General features: G+C 38.4%; 1 protein-coding gene across 3 annotated transcripts; it reads left to right on the forward strand.

Annotated features, from left to right (window-relative positions):
* Window positions 1–3,993: 3,993 nt before the first annotated feature.
* LOC116254318 (cyclin-L1-1) lies at window positions 3,994–12,864 on the forward strand. Of its 3 annotated transcripts, none has more exons than XM_031629646.2 (9): window positions 3,994–4,274; window positions 4,498–4,694; window positions 4,796–4,877; window positions 5,442–5,582; window positions 5,746–5,915; window positions 11,505–11,775; window positions 11,871–12,252; window positions 12,401–12,436; window positions 12,558–12,864. In XM_031629646.2, the coding sequence occupies exons 2-9, from the start codon at window positions 4,543–4,545 to the stop codon at window positions 12,626–12,628; spliced, it is 1,305 nt and encodes a 434-aa protein (XP_031485506.1). In that variant the 5' UTR covers window positions 3,994–4,274; window positions 4,498–4,542; the 3' UTR covers window positions 12,629–12,864. The 3 variants fall into 3 exon arrangements, with proteins under 3 accessions (XP_031485506.1, XP_031485507.1, XP_031485508.1); XM_031629647.2 differs by having other exon boundaries at window positions 4,501–4,694; XM_031629648.2 differs by lacking the exon at window positions 3,994–4,274 and having other exon boundaries at window positions 4,517–4,657.
* The last annotated feature ends 4,420 nt before the right edge of the window (window positions 12,865–17,284 follow it).

Here is a 17,284-nt window from a genome sequence, read left to right on the forward strand (position 1 = left end):
TAAGTGCAGTTCTCTCTCCCGTGCTACCGCATCTGTAGCAGGTCTCTCTCGCGGCAACTGCCATGGCGTTCTCTCTCTCTCTTTATGGCTATTGGTGGCCGAGGGGTTTTCTTCATTGTTTCTCTCCTCTTTCTGTCTCTCTTGTCTCTGCATTCAACTGGGGCGTCAATGGCCTCTTTTTCGTTTTCGTAGGAAATGTGACAAAAAATAGAGCTTTGGAGCCTTCTTTTAAGTTGGTTGTAAATATGATTGAAGCCTTCTTATTCCAGCTAAAAAGGAAGCTTCCAAGCTCTCCGGTTTTCGGTGAAAAAGCCATTGTAACAGAAAAAAGAAGAGACGTAGAAGGCCGTAGTGGGGAACCTTTGCTACAGCTTCCAGTGCAGATAGTCCACACCCTTCGGTCTGATATCAGATCTGCAAATTTCACTCGTTATGCTGATCGAAACTCACATATCTGGTCTTTCAACTGTTTACTAGAGATCGACTTCATATCTGAGATCCAACGCAGAAAACATGGCCTTAATCTTTGTTCTTCTGTAATGAGCTTGAAGGTTAGGTTAGATAATTGAAAGGCATCCTGCAACATATCATATCGCCTGCAGGTTAGGTTAGATACCTATAGCTTTCACTTGCGCAATGAGTAACATCCATCCTCAAATCCATTATGTGAATGCCTAGAGTTTGACACAGTTCGGACGGTGGGTGTCATGTTGAAAATCATAACCAAATGTTGCCTCTGTGGGCAGGCATGACCTCAAGATTACTCACAGATAATTAGGCTGAGGGTGGTCTTTCTTATACTTTTTTATTTTATGCTGCTGGAAACAAGTAAAACCAGACTCAAAATAGAACTGGACTTTGAAACTTCTGTCCTTGCGTAAGATCCATCAACCACGAGGTATACAAATGATAAGGAGAGAGAAAAGCAAGTGAGAGAAAAAAAGGGGTTGAAAAGAATAGTCTTGAAATAATTTAGGCCTTCATGTATCAGGCTGTATGATGCACATGAATTTTACTGTGTAGAGGGCTAACTTGTCCATATCTGTACAGATTATCCGTAGTCCATCAAATGCTGAAAAAATTACTCCGCTTCATAAGGTGGATTCAGTGACATTTATCATGGAAAAAATGTCGGAGGCCAGGGACTCAAGACTTTTTTCCAGGCAAAAATTTGATGCCGAGAGAAGCTCGAGATTCTTCTAACGGAGCCATGGCGATGAGTACAAGTGGCAATGCCAACACCGAAACCCATGCGGCCGCCTGGTGCTCCTGACTCTCTAGGCAACTCGGCCATGCCGCCCCCGCAGTCCATTATCCCGACACCGGCCGCAGACGATCCTCAATTTGCAGCTAGCAGTCGGGCCCCCCCACCCCACTTCTAGAGCCCCTTCTAGTTCTAGATGCAGGCTTTCATCCATGCTTAAGCGCAGGCGCAGTCGGCCCACCCCATTTCCAACCTGAATCCCACCTGCAGATGCAGTTCATCGTCAGGTCCAAAATCTCCGTTCATCTTCCCCTGCTCTATCCACACCAGGCTTAGCGAATGCAAAGAGGGCCCCCGGCAGCAGCTGCACGTCCACCCTGACGAAACGCCCACGAGCGCAAGCATTAATGCTGCATCACAGTTTTTCTTGTCTGACAAACCCAAACCGTGAATTTTTTTTGTTGAAAAAAATTATAGGCTACCAAACATGGTCTGAATTTGGAAATAGTTAAAATTTTCTCAATATATATTTTTCCTGCACATTTTTTTCCTAAAACTTTAGGAGGCAAAAACTTTCTGTGCATTAAATGCGCCTCAGACTTGATGAAAATTATCTGAACCATTGATTATGACAAAATCAGACGATAAAAGTTAAGTTGCAAACAAATAAACCATGAGACAAAGTGAAACTCTTCATTTGAAGCATTGTTTCTTTTCAAAATGCAACTTCATTTTTTATATTTATAATTTACCCAAATAATTCTCAACAAAGTATGGTATATAAAGGTTGGTAGCTAACTATAATATATATATGCATGCATATTCATATATGAATATATACAAAATTATATTCTTTCATGACAATGATTGGGGGAAAGGGTCGAAATACTCCTCCTATTCACCTAAAAGATTAGGTGGTAAACGGTTTTATGATAAGGAACCACTTAAAAATTATATATTGTAAATTTAACATGTCTTTTAGTGAATTCACGTGCATATATTCATACCAACTAGAAAAAAAGACTAATAAGTTTTAACAAATTTAGATCATTCATTGCGCCTGATGCACCTTAAGTCATGCACTCTTATACATGCATCGGATCTTGCCCAATCTGATAGCTAGCTCAAGGCTCCATACTGATCAAGGAATTCGGTAAACTTTTGTAACTTGTAATTAACTATAATAAATCCAGCTTCTTTTTAATCAGAAATTAGTTTATGTAGATCCAATTCTATTTGCATCTTCGCCAGCAATATCATAGAATTATTGCGTGAATACGATTTTGTATAGACATAATTAAGGCCATAGTATAACAAATTTCTTAAGTAAGTATTCTTTGGATCAAAGTACATTATATGCATATGTAGACATTATTCATTTTCAAGAAATTCAAAAGAGAACCGTCTTTAATTAGGAACAAAAGACTAGTGCTAGTCACCAGCTGTTATAATAATAAATATTGTAAAAAAGGCATTGTGGCATGCCGAATTAGGGCATAGTATATCTTTTTAGTTTATCATGCCCATATAATTAATGCTGTGTGATTCCAAAAGCTATGAATAGCTCGTACTTGCACCTTTGCATATAATGTGATCAATAATTTATATTTAGTCTTTTTTCCTAAAAAAAGTTTGTTTGTAGTGCACGATGCTATACATACTCTAACGCATATATTAATTTTGTATTTCAACAAATTATACATGGTTATCTTCTTCCTAAATCTCCTCAAAGGAGACCATTATGAAAATTAATTGTGTTAGATGTCAGAAAATTAACAATTAAGAGCGCATTTGGACTATAATAACTATGGCCATGTTTTAGTTGTAGATATATTATTAATTCAGATGATTCTAACTTTAATTATTTCAAACCTTATAACTTATTACACTTTATATGCTTTATTTCATATATATTTCGACATTAAAGATGTTTGTCTATTCATGGCTTTTGATGATATGATGGCCAAAACGATTTAATTGATGAAGCTTCTGTTAGTAAATTGCCATAAATGATATTAATTTTTCATTTTTTTTTTCAATGGCCATTCTAAGCCCTTAGTTTTGTTGAATTGCTTTGGGATTTAGATGAAACCAACCTCAAGCTAATGAGAATTATCTAAGCCATTGATCATAACAAATTCCGACGACAAAGATTAAGTTGTAAACAAATAAACCAAAGTACTTTTTCAAAAGTCTAAAATGCTCCTCAAAGGAGACAAAGTGGTTTCCTTATTTACTTCCTTTATTTCCCCCTTTTAAGAAAACTTATTTATTTCCCACTTTCAAAAGTCTAAAATGCTCCTCAAAGGAGAGAAAGTGTTTATCTCTCTCTCTCTCTCTCTCTCTCTCCATTCCTCTTCATTTGAAGCATGTTTCTTTAGAAAAAGCAACTTGATTTTTATATTTATAACTTAACAAAATGATCAAAGTATAGTATATTAAGGTATGGTAGCTAACTGTCACACACACACTATATATATATATATATATATATATATATATATATATATATATATATATATATAGTATGTATAAAATTATACGATTTCATGGTGATGATAGGATTCATAAATGAATAAGACAGTGCTCTAATATCAAATAAAAACATAGTTTAAAAAACTTTTATCTTATACTTTTAAGGTTGTTTCGTTCGTTGCTAGGTCCCTGGGGGCTGAGACGGAACAGGCTGTTCTGTTGCGCTAAGCCGAGACAAACGTCGGACCGGGTACAAGTGAAACAGGCGGAACGGAGGTATTTAATCCCGCAGCATTCCGCAGCACCCCGTGGTTTGCCACGGAACTTCGCTCGCAGGTCGTCGACCGTCCTCCGCTTCTCTCTCCCCTCTCCCTCTCTTTCTCTCTTTGTCTGTCTGTCTGTCTCTGTCTGTCTCTCTTTCGACTCTCGCTCGCTCCCTTCTCTCTCCCTCTCCTCCTCACCCATGTCGTCCTTCGCTGCTTTATCCCTCTCTCCCTCTCTCCGTCCGCAACCCTAGACACCTCCGGTGGTGCGCTTCTTGTCCGACGACTCCCTAGCTCTCCTGCTTACAGGTGACGACATCTGAGTCTATTTGGTGAGTTTCTTGCTTTTAGTTTACCCTCGACCATTTGGTCTTCTTTTGGTTTACTGGAGTTGTTGGTCTTGTTATGTGATTCACATTCATGGGGTGCAGTAGGACAGTAGGGTTAGGTGATAGAGCTAATTTCAGAAACGAGTTTTTACAAAAACAAATTGGAACACGAAGTTTCCGTAAATTGACGTTTTATTGGTGTTTGTTTGGATCTACGTGGGCGCAGTAGCTGGATGGTTTGGTGAAACTGGGTTGACTACTTGATCGCAAGATGATTTACACTGCAATTGATACATTCTATGTCACGGAAGAACAACTACATAACTCGCCTTCGAGGAAGGATGGCATTGATGAACAAACAGAAATGACTCTTCGACTTTATGGGTGTGAGTTGATCCAAGAAAGTGGCATACTGCTTAGACTGTATCCTCCATTTTTTTCATTTAGTAATTATCTCTTTCTTTTGTCAATTTACGCGATGTGGCTTATCCGCGTCTTGTATTCCTTGAACGTTATTGGTATAGACCTCAAGCGGTTATGGCAACAGGACAAGTTCTTTTCCATCGATTCTACTGCAAGAAGTCCTTTGCCCGTTTCAATGTCAAGGTTAGTATTTCTGTGCTGATTTTTTGCTAGTATGATTCTCTATATCCTTTTGGAAAAATATAAGTTTCTAGAACTGTCACAGGTAGTGTATATAGGACATGATCGAATGCTGAGCTGTCTAACCTGGTGTGTTGCAATTAATCAGCGACGCAGGCTAAGCATGTCGCCTTGTTACACCTACACGATTTCCACCTCCTGCAGAAATCACGTTATCAATCCTTTTTTTTCCTTTGCTTGAATTGATTTGTACGGGCATCTGTCCATATTACATACAATCAAAATGATGAAAATCCGATTATGACAGATAAATTAGAAAAATTAAGGTTATGTCTGTGGCAGATAGCAAGTTAAATGTATTTTGTTGATATTTTTGGTTCTTGTTCAGGGCATTTCATTTGAATGTTCCCCTTCTAGGGATCTTAGTGTCTAAAGCAGCTCTTTGTGATATGTTCAAGAAGCATGACAGACTGCTACCAATAAGGGGTTCTCTGCCACTTCTTTTCCTTTTTTCTATTTCTTGTGACTTCCAATAGTTTTCATGCTACATAACTTCTTTATTTGCAGAAAGTTGCTGCAAGCTGTGTTTGGCTTGCCTCAAAGCTGGAAGAGAGTCCTAGAAAAGCTAAGTATATATTCTTGGTATTTCACCGCATGGAGTATAGGAGAGAAAATCGACCAATTGAGTATTTCGACCTATCTTCCAAGGTACGCTGGCTGCATATTTCTTGTCTTTTTACTTGCTTAGCTTTTGATATCATCTCATTTGCCTCTCTTACAAATGCCAATAAAAATTCCAAATTATCTGTGAAAAAGGTATTCTTCATCCGTAGTTTATGGAATTTAAAACCCTTTTATTTGTATTTGGCAGAAATACGCTGAATTGAAAATGGAATTGAACAGAACAGAACGCCACTTACTGAAAGAGATGGGTTTCATCTGTCATGTTGAACATCCTCACAAGTTCATACCTTCTTATCTTGAAACACTTGGAGCTCCTAGAGAACTGAGACAGGAAGCATGGAATCTGGCCAATGACAGGTAAATGAATGTCATGGTGATATCTGACTAATATTCCGAGTATGTGTGGGTCCCATTATTTTGTTTCATGTTTGGCAGTGCTTGACTATAGTTAATTGCTAATGATATTTGGAGTTTGCAAACATTACATTGACCTGCATATGCATGCCGTTGGTCAGGCTTGAGACTTACTGTTTAGTTTGGCATATTGTTGGGAACTATGCCCATCCTCGAGAAGGTGCCTTCACCAACATGTTTGGGAGATCTAGTGGAATTCATATATCAGTGCCTTTTCTTGTCTTGGTTTGTCTACACACATATACTTTTGTGACTGATTGTATTTCTATATTCACTTGAGTTCTTTATCTTTTAAAGTTCATCAACAACTACAATGGGCTTAAGTTTTTAACTTATGTTAGTATTTGATGTTCACGTTTCATTGCTTTAGGTTAACATTAACATTGTGGATGTGCACATACATGGATGAATAGTGACCACATGAGAAGTTGTGACTTTAGGGACACAAACTGTGTATATATTACATCTAAAAGTTTAGTTTTTGAACTGCATGCTAGCGCCTGTTTGCTTGTTCTTGTCATCACATGGCTCATGGGTAAGATTAAAGAACCTTTACCACACAAATTATTGTATATACTATTTATTACAACTAACAGTTAATTTTAAATTACATGCTAGTACATGTTTGCTTGTTCTTGCTATCACATGACACGTGGGCAACATTGTGAAGTGTGTATTGCAGCCAGTAACGGTCGAGCCGAAATTGGTAATTATGCAATGTAATGTAAAGAAATGACAGTTTTATTTTTTTGATGTTAAAAATGTTAAAAAATAGAAAAAGTAAAAAAATTCAGAAAAAATATAGTTTGTATAAAAAACACATGACACATAAATATATGAAGGAAGCTTTGTCAGTCTAACACGCTCAAGTCACTGAAATCATATCCCATAAAAAATAAGCTTAAAGTCTTATGTATCATGAAATAAACTTGTTCAATACAAGTGACCAATGAAAATATGATAATTTGTCATCTTTATTTTCATCTTCATTCCCATTGTTTGCTTCATATTGAACATCATCTATAGGTTCTTCACCATCAACTTTCTCTATTCCTTTAATGTTGAACCACTCAAGATCTTCCTCTTAGAATATGCTATGGTTATTCTTCAACCCCTGAATCCAGAACATGAAGGTGCTAAAAGTTGATAGGATCAACTTTCTCTTTATGCTTTTTTTGTTGATTTTTTTTCTAATCGCTTACATAACTAAGTGAAAACTTGTTAATATTATATTACAAAACTGTGCATATTAATGGGTCAACTTATAAATCAAGTCTGTATTCATTTGTTATCTTTGTCTCAGTTGCGTATTATATCGAACATAAACAAGGACATTCAATTTTTTACATTCTAGTCTACTTCTTTGTCATGTCCATTTGCATTGGACATCTAACTGAGGATTTTAACTGTACAACCTTTAAGGTTTGGGTAGTCACTCTCAAACTTATTCCACTACACATTTAAACACAAATAACACTATGAAAATCAACAAATAAAATTACTAAATTACCATGAAAGGTAAAAAAAACTTTGTGTGTAATACCTCGATGCATTATTATTATGTTCCGAATGAGTGCACTTCTTCCCATATTACATTTGACAATATTATATATTTTCATCTCTGGATGATTGGCATCTTGTATGTTAAGCTAGGCTCAATAGTTAATGTATCAATGCAGTCTAATGATCCCTTGTTCATTTTATTGTCCATTTTAAATGTGGCAAAGTATAGTAATGCAGAATTTGAAAAATATGCTACTGTACAAAGGGCATGATGAAGTTGCCCAATCCACCTCTCATCTATAGTTCTCCATATGGGCGTGCACAACTTCTCATTTCCCTTGAAGATCTCTCTGATAGCTTCTCTTGCTTTGTCCATCGCTTCATAGAAGTACCTCATGGCAGATCTATCTTCACTGTGAACCAATCTTAGAACTTTAGCCTAGGGTTTGCTGATTTCAATAATTTGACACATGATTCCCAAAATTGACTGTTGAGTTCAGCATCCACAGCTTCTCTGGACTTTCTCTTATGAGCATTGTGATACATAGCCCATTCATTACTTGAGACCATCTGTCTCAAATTATTTCTCTGTTTCATTATGCTATACAATATTAAAATCTTTGTAATAAATCTATTTTGTTGTGGCCGGATTAGTTCACCTCCATGGGTATATTTTTTCATCAATGTTTTTCAACAGTTAACTTCACCTTACTTTATCTCACCAAGGTCTTCAAGCATTAGTGCAATGAATAGCTCATGAAGTTCAAAACAATGTTCCATACTCTGAAGCCAACATTCTACCTACAACTTTATAATTTGTTCTATCATCTGTGATGAACTGCATAGCATTTTTTATTTTTTTGCAAAATCACTAAAAACATGAGACAAAGCATCAATTATCTTTGAAGTATCTGACAAATTAATACATTTCAAAATACAATATCTTTAAGATAATACACAAGAAAATCGGTCAAGGTTCTTGTCCTCATATCCGTCCATCCATCTTCCATGATACTGCTCTTATTTTTTTCCTATTCAATCTCAATTCATCACAATGTATTCTTACTTCTTTAACATTTGCATTAAGAATTTTTCTTCTCAGCTGATGATACTTGGGAATTTATAACCAGGGCCTGTCGACGTGATTGCATCTGACATATCTTGAAAATAAATGAGTTTCCGTATTAAATGGAACACATGTATCGTAGATATATCTCCCAACTAAATTATTTGCTTGTTCTACCAAATGTCTGAGAGGGATAGCTATCTAAAAATGATATTGTGAACCTGGCTTTTGATTGCAGCAAAACATTCTATCAGCCACTGGTTGGTCTACTGCGAGACTTATTACATGTTTTGCCTCTTTTTTTTTTTCCTTTAGAAAAACTACCTTTTGCATGCATTACGCTTTTCCTTTTGCCCTTGAATTAGCCACAACTGATCTTATATTGACATCACTAGGATCAAAAGTAGGAATGTTAATATCATCCTCATCCTTAATTTGTTGGGGCTCACCATAACCCATTTCAGTGTCTTATATCTCTTTTTCTTAACTTCTTAGCTTTTAGAGCATTAATCATTTGCAATTTGCATACATTGCGGTTGCACAACTATTGGCGGTTGCTTAGCAGTGTGAAGCAGTGCATGAGGCCATTTTCATGCATCTTGGTTCAATGGTGTTTTAGCCAAGAGATTTTTGCAGCATTCTCTTTCTTACAAAACGTACAAACTAATGTTAGCCAATTATGAGCGTTCACTCGAAAGCACCATGTCCATGTGGAATCATTTGAAGCTATATCTTTAGAAAACAATAGAAATTTACTGTACAAATGAAAGATTTTGTACCTTTCGCAGTAGAAATAGATTGGTTCAGGAACCCTCTCTTTCTTCAACCACAATTGATCTACCACATGCAAATCTAGCTTTAAATGGATACTTTCTTTTTTTTTTTTTTTTGAACTCCTAACTTTGTCTAGTGGTCAAGTGTGAGGGGCTTTTTATAACTTAAAATGAAAAAAATTATATCAGGGTCCTTTTTTTCACCACTTCCATAATGGACATAAGGTGTTAGACCTCTGTAACTGGTTATGGGGGTGTAACTACCGTTACATTATGTTATCATACGTTATGACATGATACATGAAGCACTTTCTATTTGAGTCATTGAGTGTGAGGAGACAAGCTTTGTTACTAGGACTTGCCTTCTGGAATGTAGAAGGAGCATCAACACTACATTTTCATGATTGAAATGGTTTCCACTTGATGCTCCATTTTAGATTCCATTGGACAGTGAAAAAATTTGAAATCTTCTTTTTCTTGATTTTGCATATCCTGTATTTACCAACCTTTTGTAAATCTAAAATTCAGGCTTCACAATTTTCTGAAAATGTCAAATAACATCCTTGTTCTAGAAATTGCAAGCAAAAAGTCAGATATTTTAAATTTCAAAATTTTCATGGTGGGTGCATGCAAGCAGGTGAACGGTACTTTCATGTTAGCAATGGTGGAGTGGTTGAGCCTAATGGAGTAATGGTAGATCGAATTTAAGTGAGAATTAATAGAAAACTCATGTCTAGATTGCAAAATTGGAAAAGGAGATATCTTCGTGAAATATTATATAAAAGGAAGGTTTTTTTGTGGATTTTTTTTATGTTTTACTTTTAATAAATAAATAATATTTATTCTTAATTTCTTATTGATATAGGTTGCTTTTTGTTGAGCTGAGGAGAAATGTTTCAGTAACGAGGTGGAAGTAAAGAAGAATTGGATTCCAATCTGTATTATTGCCATATTCATTCTTTTCCTTCCAGCATTTGTTCATATGCAAATCTTTTCACATATATGATATGGTTTGACATCAATATGCTAAGGTTTGCTTCACAAAATCACGTGATCAGCAGGCGGTCACGCCATATGCCATCTGGGAGTATGTCCGCCCCGTCCCTCTGACCCCTAACCTCACCTCCTTATTCAGAAAGGAAGGGGGAATGGAAAAAGGGACCAAGCGGAGATAGAACCAGAATCACCCATGGTACTCAGACTTTTGAGATGAGTGCACTTGCCACGTCCATGTTCCTCTTTTTGCTTACAGTCGCATGCCTTGACGACTTTCTCCTCTTCTGATTTCCTGAGCCTTCTGGTTCTCTTCTTCCTTGTTCATTACATTAATAGCTCAAATAACTTTTTTCTCTTTCCCTCCTTACTATTCACTTCCTAACCTTCTGTTCTTCTTGCAAGGTGGCACTTGTCTACCATCATGGCTTAAACTAGAGGTATGCTTGATTTGCTCATTGGTTGAGGAAGCACAGTGTGTTTCCTTAGGCTGTGCCGCTGTGATTGCTGGCTAATACCGATGACCAGCTATCACAGGTATCAAAGTCTTGACTTTGAGTTGTAGTGTTTAAGAATAACATGCTATATTCTCGTGTTGGTGTAGCATGTGATTCTTCTGTTATCTGATGAGAAATCACAGGAACGGTGAGAATTTAGTAATCACATTGGAAAAGCAGACATGCCTTTAACTAGCATGTTTAATGGACTTTCTCTTCCACAATGCGGCTACCTGTCCTGTTACTGAGGCTTAGTCTATTGAATTGGGACTGCTCCTTTCCTTGGGTAAAAATGTCATCCATTATCCTCCTTTGACCAAGTAGCAGCACTGGCCAATTCTTTTAAACTCACGTATCCCGCTGTGAGATGTCTCCACCAATGGACCCCTCATTTCACGTGATGAAAATGCATGAGTTGAGACAGAGGTGTATTGAAAGGAGCTTAAATGTTCTCTTGGTCTGATTCTGCTGCTGGAGCTAACTCGTTGAAGTCTTATCATATTTATTGCATCATGACCACCTTTTGTCATGCTTGTTCTGGATGGTTATACTTGTTGTTAGTAACTGTTGTGCACTCATCATGTTGTTGTTTCTGGAGTATTTTCCCATTCTTTGTTTAATAGTAATTGCGATTGCTGTCATCAGCTGATGTTGCTGTGTTGTTTCTATTGACCATCCTTGGGTTTATCTTGTCTGGTAGCTTACGCACAACATTATGTGTGCGTTTCAAAAGTGAAGTTGTGGCCTGTGGGGTTGTCTATGCTGCTGCTCGTCGGTTCCAGCTCCCTCTCCCTGAAAATCCACCATGGTGGGCTATTTTTGGTGCGGAAAAGGCCGAGATTGATGAAGTGTGTAGGGTCCTTGCCCATCTTTATTCTCTTCCCAAGGCACAGTACATACCTGTATGTAAAGATTCAGATTCTTTTACATTGTGCAGTAAGGCAAAGGAGTCTCAAAGCACGATCCCAAAGGTGAGTTATTGGTGTGTGTGACATGTTCACACTGTTGATATTTTATAGTTTGTGGAACTTCTAAGATAAAACATTGATCTCTAACTTTTCCTTAGACAACACCAAATGGTAGCAACACTCCCACTCAACCTGGGACACCTAAGGCAGATGCTGCTGGTGCGAAGGATGTTGTTAAGGTTGCTCTGGACTTACTGAAGGAGTCAGGCAAGGGTGAGGATGAAGTTCCAAGTGTGCCAAAAGAAGTAGATGCGAATGAAGATAGCTCTGGAAAAGCAAAAGTGGTTCATCACCGAGTGGATGCCAATGGGGACAAGAGCAAGGATAAAGAGGGGGACAAGGAGAGATCAAAGACCCGGGAACGTGAGAGGGGAAGAGAGAGTGATAGAGAGCGGGACAGAGAGAAGGAGACAGAAAGGGACAGGGACAAACTCAGGGAGAGAAGTCGTCATCGGAGCAAGGACAAGGGGAAAGATTCAGGTGAAGGTCAAGAGTACAAATTTTCAATTTTGCTTTCCAGTGTTATTTGCTGCCAAGTCTTGCATATGTCCTCTTGAGATGCCAATGATGATCTTTCTTTGTGTATTTCCTTCGAATTGGCAATAATGGTCTTCTTTGTATTATTCAGGTCACTCTGAGAAATCAAGACATCATTCTTCTAGGGGTATGTATGTCATATGCAAATGTTGCATCTCTCTCTTTCTGGTTTCAAACTTCTTTTTCATACGGATTCTGTCAGTGCTCCATATAAATCCATTTTCATTTTCTTCCAAATCTCTTTGCAGATAGAGGTGATTACCATAGTTATTCTTCTTCACGTGAGAAGGACCGGCACCGACATCATCCTTATGCATGACGCCATGGAATTGGCTTTGTACTATGTGGGGCTGTCGTCTAATTCCAATGTTTCTATTCTTTTTGCCTATTTTCCCTTTACAAGGAAGTTAATATGCTTCCTGAAATATTGAGCTTTTCCTTCTGGATATTTCTCAGTGTTATACTTTGGAGAGCGTATCGTTCACATGATGTAAAAATAACCAATACTTTTTGGAGATCGAGTTAATGATCTGAAACTAGAGAAATCATTTCTTACGCTTGTATGGTCGAGGTTGAACAATCTGTAGGTGCTTCTCATGAATCAAGTGTGCCCAAACTAAAACTAGAGGTTCAGGTGAGTTGAAGCCATCCGGATAAGGGTCGAAACGCTTCTCCCTTCACTTTACTCTCACGGTCTGAGGTTGTTTTATAATTTGGGTGGGCTCATGATACACCCGTTCTGATTAGAGTGTTGATTAGAGTGTCGTATTGCTACAAAACTTTTGTAGTCTAGAGAAATAGTATTTTGAACTGATGATTAGGTTTTGACGCTCGATCAACTCTGCTATGCTTCCTGTGAACTCTTACTCTTTTTGAGTGTGAAGTTGAACCTTATAGGTCTTAACCTCTTAGCCAAGCGCAGGAATCTCCTGTTGGTTTTTTTGAGGATGCAGAATTTTATATCATACCATAGGAATTTTTCACTTTTCTAGCCCATCGTCGAAGAAACTATTTTTGTGATTTTCCTAACAACGGTCACTTTTCAGAAAAACTGTCAATTATGAACTTGCTGTAAAATTCTGTTTAACCAGAAAGACAAAGAAATTCCTTTGGATAAAACTTTCTTTTACCTCTCCAGCTGACAAACGTATGCTTCAAGCCCTTAGTTGTAGTTCCTATCAACAAAATTACAGAAACGAACAATTTCTTTTGGGGGTGAAATTATAGTCTAAGGACAGGCCCAAAAAATCGTATCCTTTCGTTGGAAAACTGGTTCCTGATGCTTTTTTGCATTAGCAAAGAGGCGTTTAATCCATCTGGTCGATCTGTTGGTTAAAGATTTTCAAGCAGGGTGATATCAAGTAGGATTATCAGTAGTTGTCTGCTCAGGCGCCTCCTCTCTGTCCAGCGCAGAGAACCTGTTGTTCTGGCCCAAGCCGCGGTTCGTGCCACCGTGGGAGCGTCTAGGGTTCCGTTTGGTGATTTTTGCCCGCTCTCATGCTTTCGATGCAGCCTCATCCTCTTTGCCTCCTACGTTAGGCTCTAGACAGGAAGACGTGTAGTGGCTGGTGGATCCACATTTTGAGCAAAACCTTACCTTACCTTCATACTCGATGCACTGCAAGATGACTCTACCACCACGAAGATCAAATTGAACTCGGGCTCAGGGGAAAACTCCAAGGGTACCTCAATCAAGATTCAAAACCCGCGCGAAGTCGAGGCGATCCATGTTTGCAGTGAAGAACTTGTCTGAGACATCTAATTGAGAAACTCAAACCGATCAATGTCGCGGCGATCCCAAGTAGATGCTCAAGCCAGGCTTGCCCCCTTCTGAACGAACTCGATCCTTACAATGTCGGATCGAATTCGCACATTCTCAAACCCCCGATTGCCATAGGTAGACGTTTTGGGTTTTAGTTTATTTCTCTATTTATTGCTTAGGTTCGTTTTTCCCTCTCTTTCCCTCCCTCTAGGGCCCGTTTGATGGGCGGGTGAAAGTGGGCGGGGGAGGAAGAATTTGTATGGGCGGGTGAAATTCAGTGGGCGGGGGAGGAAGAATTTGTATGGGCGGGTGAAATTTCACCCGCCCGGTTGAGAACCCATCAAACGGGGTGGAATTCCACCCGTTTAACCGAAAAGGGAGCGGGTGGAATTCAACCCGCTCGAAATATACCCATCGTAATCTTCCGCAGCGCTCGAAGTCCCTCCGCAACGCTCGACCTCCCTCCGCAACTCCTCCTCCCTCGTGCCTTCTCACTGCCAGGTCTCACCGTCGACCGTCGCAACACCCTCAAGCGGCCGGCGGCCGACATTTTTCTACCGGTATCTCTCTATCTCTCTCTCTCTCTCTCTCTCTCTCTCTCTCTCTCTCTCTCCGTCGCTAGCTGCCCACATTTCCCCCCTTTCTTGTGCACATTTCCTCCCTTTCTCTATGCTGGGTAGCACCCTCAAACGCCCCCATTTTTTTCCCCCTTTGAACGCCCGGCAACGGACATTTTTCCCCATTTTTCTTTCTGCCTCACAGTCCCAACTTCTTAGACTGAAACCATACGTGGCTGAAGTTATCTCTGTGCCTCATCGTCCGCGCCTACTCACTCTATTTGGGAGTAGTTAATGATGGCAAAGGAACAACCATGAGAACACGCAATCGATTTGGGAACCTCCCCATCCGGCGAATTCCAGAAAATCCAAATCCAAAGAGATGACACTGTTAGACGCCATAATCTTCACTCCTCCATTTCCGCTTTTTGTATCTTTGATTTGTGTGGTTCTTTTGTTTTTGTTTTCTTTAATTTTATGTTTTGTTTCTCTTGTTGGGTGTTCACATTTCATGGTTTTGTTGCTGCTACGTCCTTTCTTTTTCATTTATGTTCCAAGTTTGTGGTCATTGTGGGTGTTCTCTTGGTGCCTTTTTCTTTTTCCAAGATTGTGGGAAAAGCTCATGTTTTCTAATTATATGCGGCAGTCGAGCAGCTAAGTAATAGAAGAATTGTAGTTATCCTTATCGTTCTTGAAGTTCTGCAGTTTACTTCGGAGTTTTTGATCTTGGTGTTATTTTATTTAGAGAATGGAAATGGAGAACAATTTCTGCTTTCTTGCTGTTTCTGCTCCGTGATCCCACGCCTTTTCACTCTTTGTTGTTGGTGAGATATCTATATACAGTCGGCATTGATTATGTTTGGCAGGAGTGGTGGGGTGTTGATTTTGAGATAAAAAACGATGCTCGCCATATTGTTAATCTGGATCCTGGTTTTACCAATATTTGTAACAGTGCTGAGTGAGATTCAGTTTTCTTGAAACCTGCGATAGTCCCTGTCTCTGTCTTAAAACCAACATTCACAACTTGAGCACTAAAGCGTTAGTGTGATCAAGGGGCCTTGTGCTACTAAGTGAATAACAGGGGACGTCTTCTCATGAAGAAAACCAACCTTAGGGGCCTCGTTTTGGAAGAGGGTAAAATTTCATCCACTAAATTTTTCTAGAAAAATTTACCTTGGTAAACTTACCGCGTTAAATTTCACCCGCCCATCAAACGGGCCCCTAAGGTTTGTATGGAGCAAACCCTCTTGCACAGATCTAAGACCTCCTCATAAATCTGGCTATGAAACTTGCAGATCTGAGATTTACCATTCATTAAACTTAGAAGCTAACAACTGAAGGCACCCTTAAGTTAAAATGGACTTCCAAAATGGCAACATCATTACAAAATATAAAATAACTGTGGTTTTTTAAAGACCAACTACAAGCTGATATCTAGCTCTTGGATGACACTTTCCATGCGATATAATGTAAATCTTTTATCTAATATGAGCTGCCCATAAAGGTTTCATGAGTTCTCAGATTTCATAGCTTAGATTTAGTAGTTTTAAATCGTTCTATAACGGGAAAAGCGGATGGCATTGGCCCTTTTTCTCGGTGGCTTCCACTTACTTAAACAATCATTCTGTAATTGGAAGTCTTTATTTTTAAAATTCAAAATATTACTTTGCTAAAAGAGACTTCTATAACAAACCCAACCAATTAATGTTGTACCTGTCCCATCAGCTAACATGGATCTACTATTCATGTCAAGCTCGAGACCCAAAGCCTGGAAGAAAAGGTCCTAATTGTTTTTATTAGATCTAATCTGTGTTCAAAGCTTAGCCCGCAAAGATCATTTGTATTTATGATATAAATTAATGCTGGATCTAAACCTCAATGAAGAAATTATAGGACGTGCCTAAATTTTGATTGATTTACAAATGAATGCACCCAACATTTGAAAATTAACATTTGGGCACCTAATGTATGTGCTATAGATAATTTTAAAAAAGCTAGCAGCATTTCCTTGGTAAGTTTGACATTACACACACCAATATGGTTACAAAAGAATAAAACAGCGGGAATCCCTTAATTGCAAATCATGGAACAAATGTATTGTTTTCCTTTGAGAACAAATAAGGCCACTCTTCGATAAATGCATCTAAAGACATTCTTGAAACATGAAGTAGGATTCCCCTTTCAAAATAAACCTTTCCCATTGTTTTTACAATGGGAGAGGCCTCAGCAGCGCACAATGGGTTGAAAATAAACCAATGATAATGAGAATGCAAAACAGAGCAAAATGGTAGCTCTGTAGTGTTACTTTCCACCTTATGTTTTCCATCTGCATCTATTGTTGGAGGGGCTTTCTACCGCATAAATAATTATATACTTCCCCAAGAATACGGAAAAGTCAGAAAAGAAGAGTTTTTCCTGGCTTTTGGGAGCGCAACCAAAGAAAAGGCTCTAATATTCTAACCGATATTGGTTGAATCTGCATGATAAATAACGGATATTTTAATAAACAGTAATTTTTCAACAGGAAGCCCTGCTCTTTTTGGCCGTTCACCATCTCGAAGTTTCTCATGTCCTGAAAAAGTATACTGGAGCTTTGGTTAAAATTTTTTTTCCTCCTGTAAAATGTAAAAAAAGAAAAAAAAGTTATTTATTTAGT

This window comes from Nymphaea colorata, chromosome 5, assembly GCF_008831285.2.
Source record: "Nymphaea colorata isolate Beijing-Zhang1983 chromosome 5, ASM883128v2, whole genome shotgun sequence".
Lineage (NCBI taxonomy): Eukaryota > Viridiplantae > Streptophyta > Magnoliopsida > Nymphaeales > Nymphaeaceae > Nymphaea > Nymphaea colorata.

Coding starts and splice junctions, on each gene's coding strand:
- LOC116254318 (XM_031629646.2), top strand. CDS start 4,543: ATGATTTACACTGCAATTGATACATTCTATGTCACGGAAGAACAACTA. Junction 4,695..4,795: donor AGTGGCATACTGCTTAGACT/GTATCCTCCATT, acceptor TTATTGGTATAG/ACCTCAAGCGGTTATGGCAA. Junction 4,878..5,441: donor TTGCCCGTTTCAATGTCAAG/GTTAGTATTTCT, acceptor CTTTATTTGCAG/AAAGTTGCTGCAAGCTGTGT.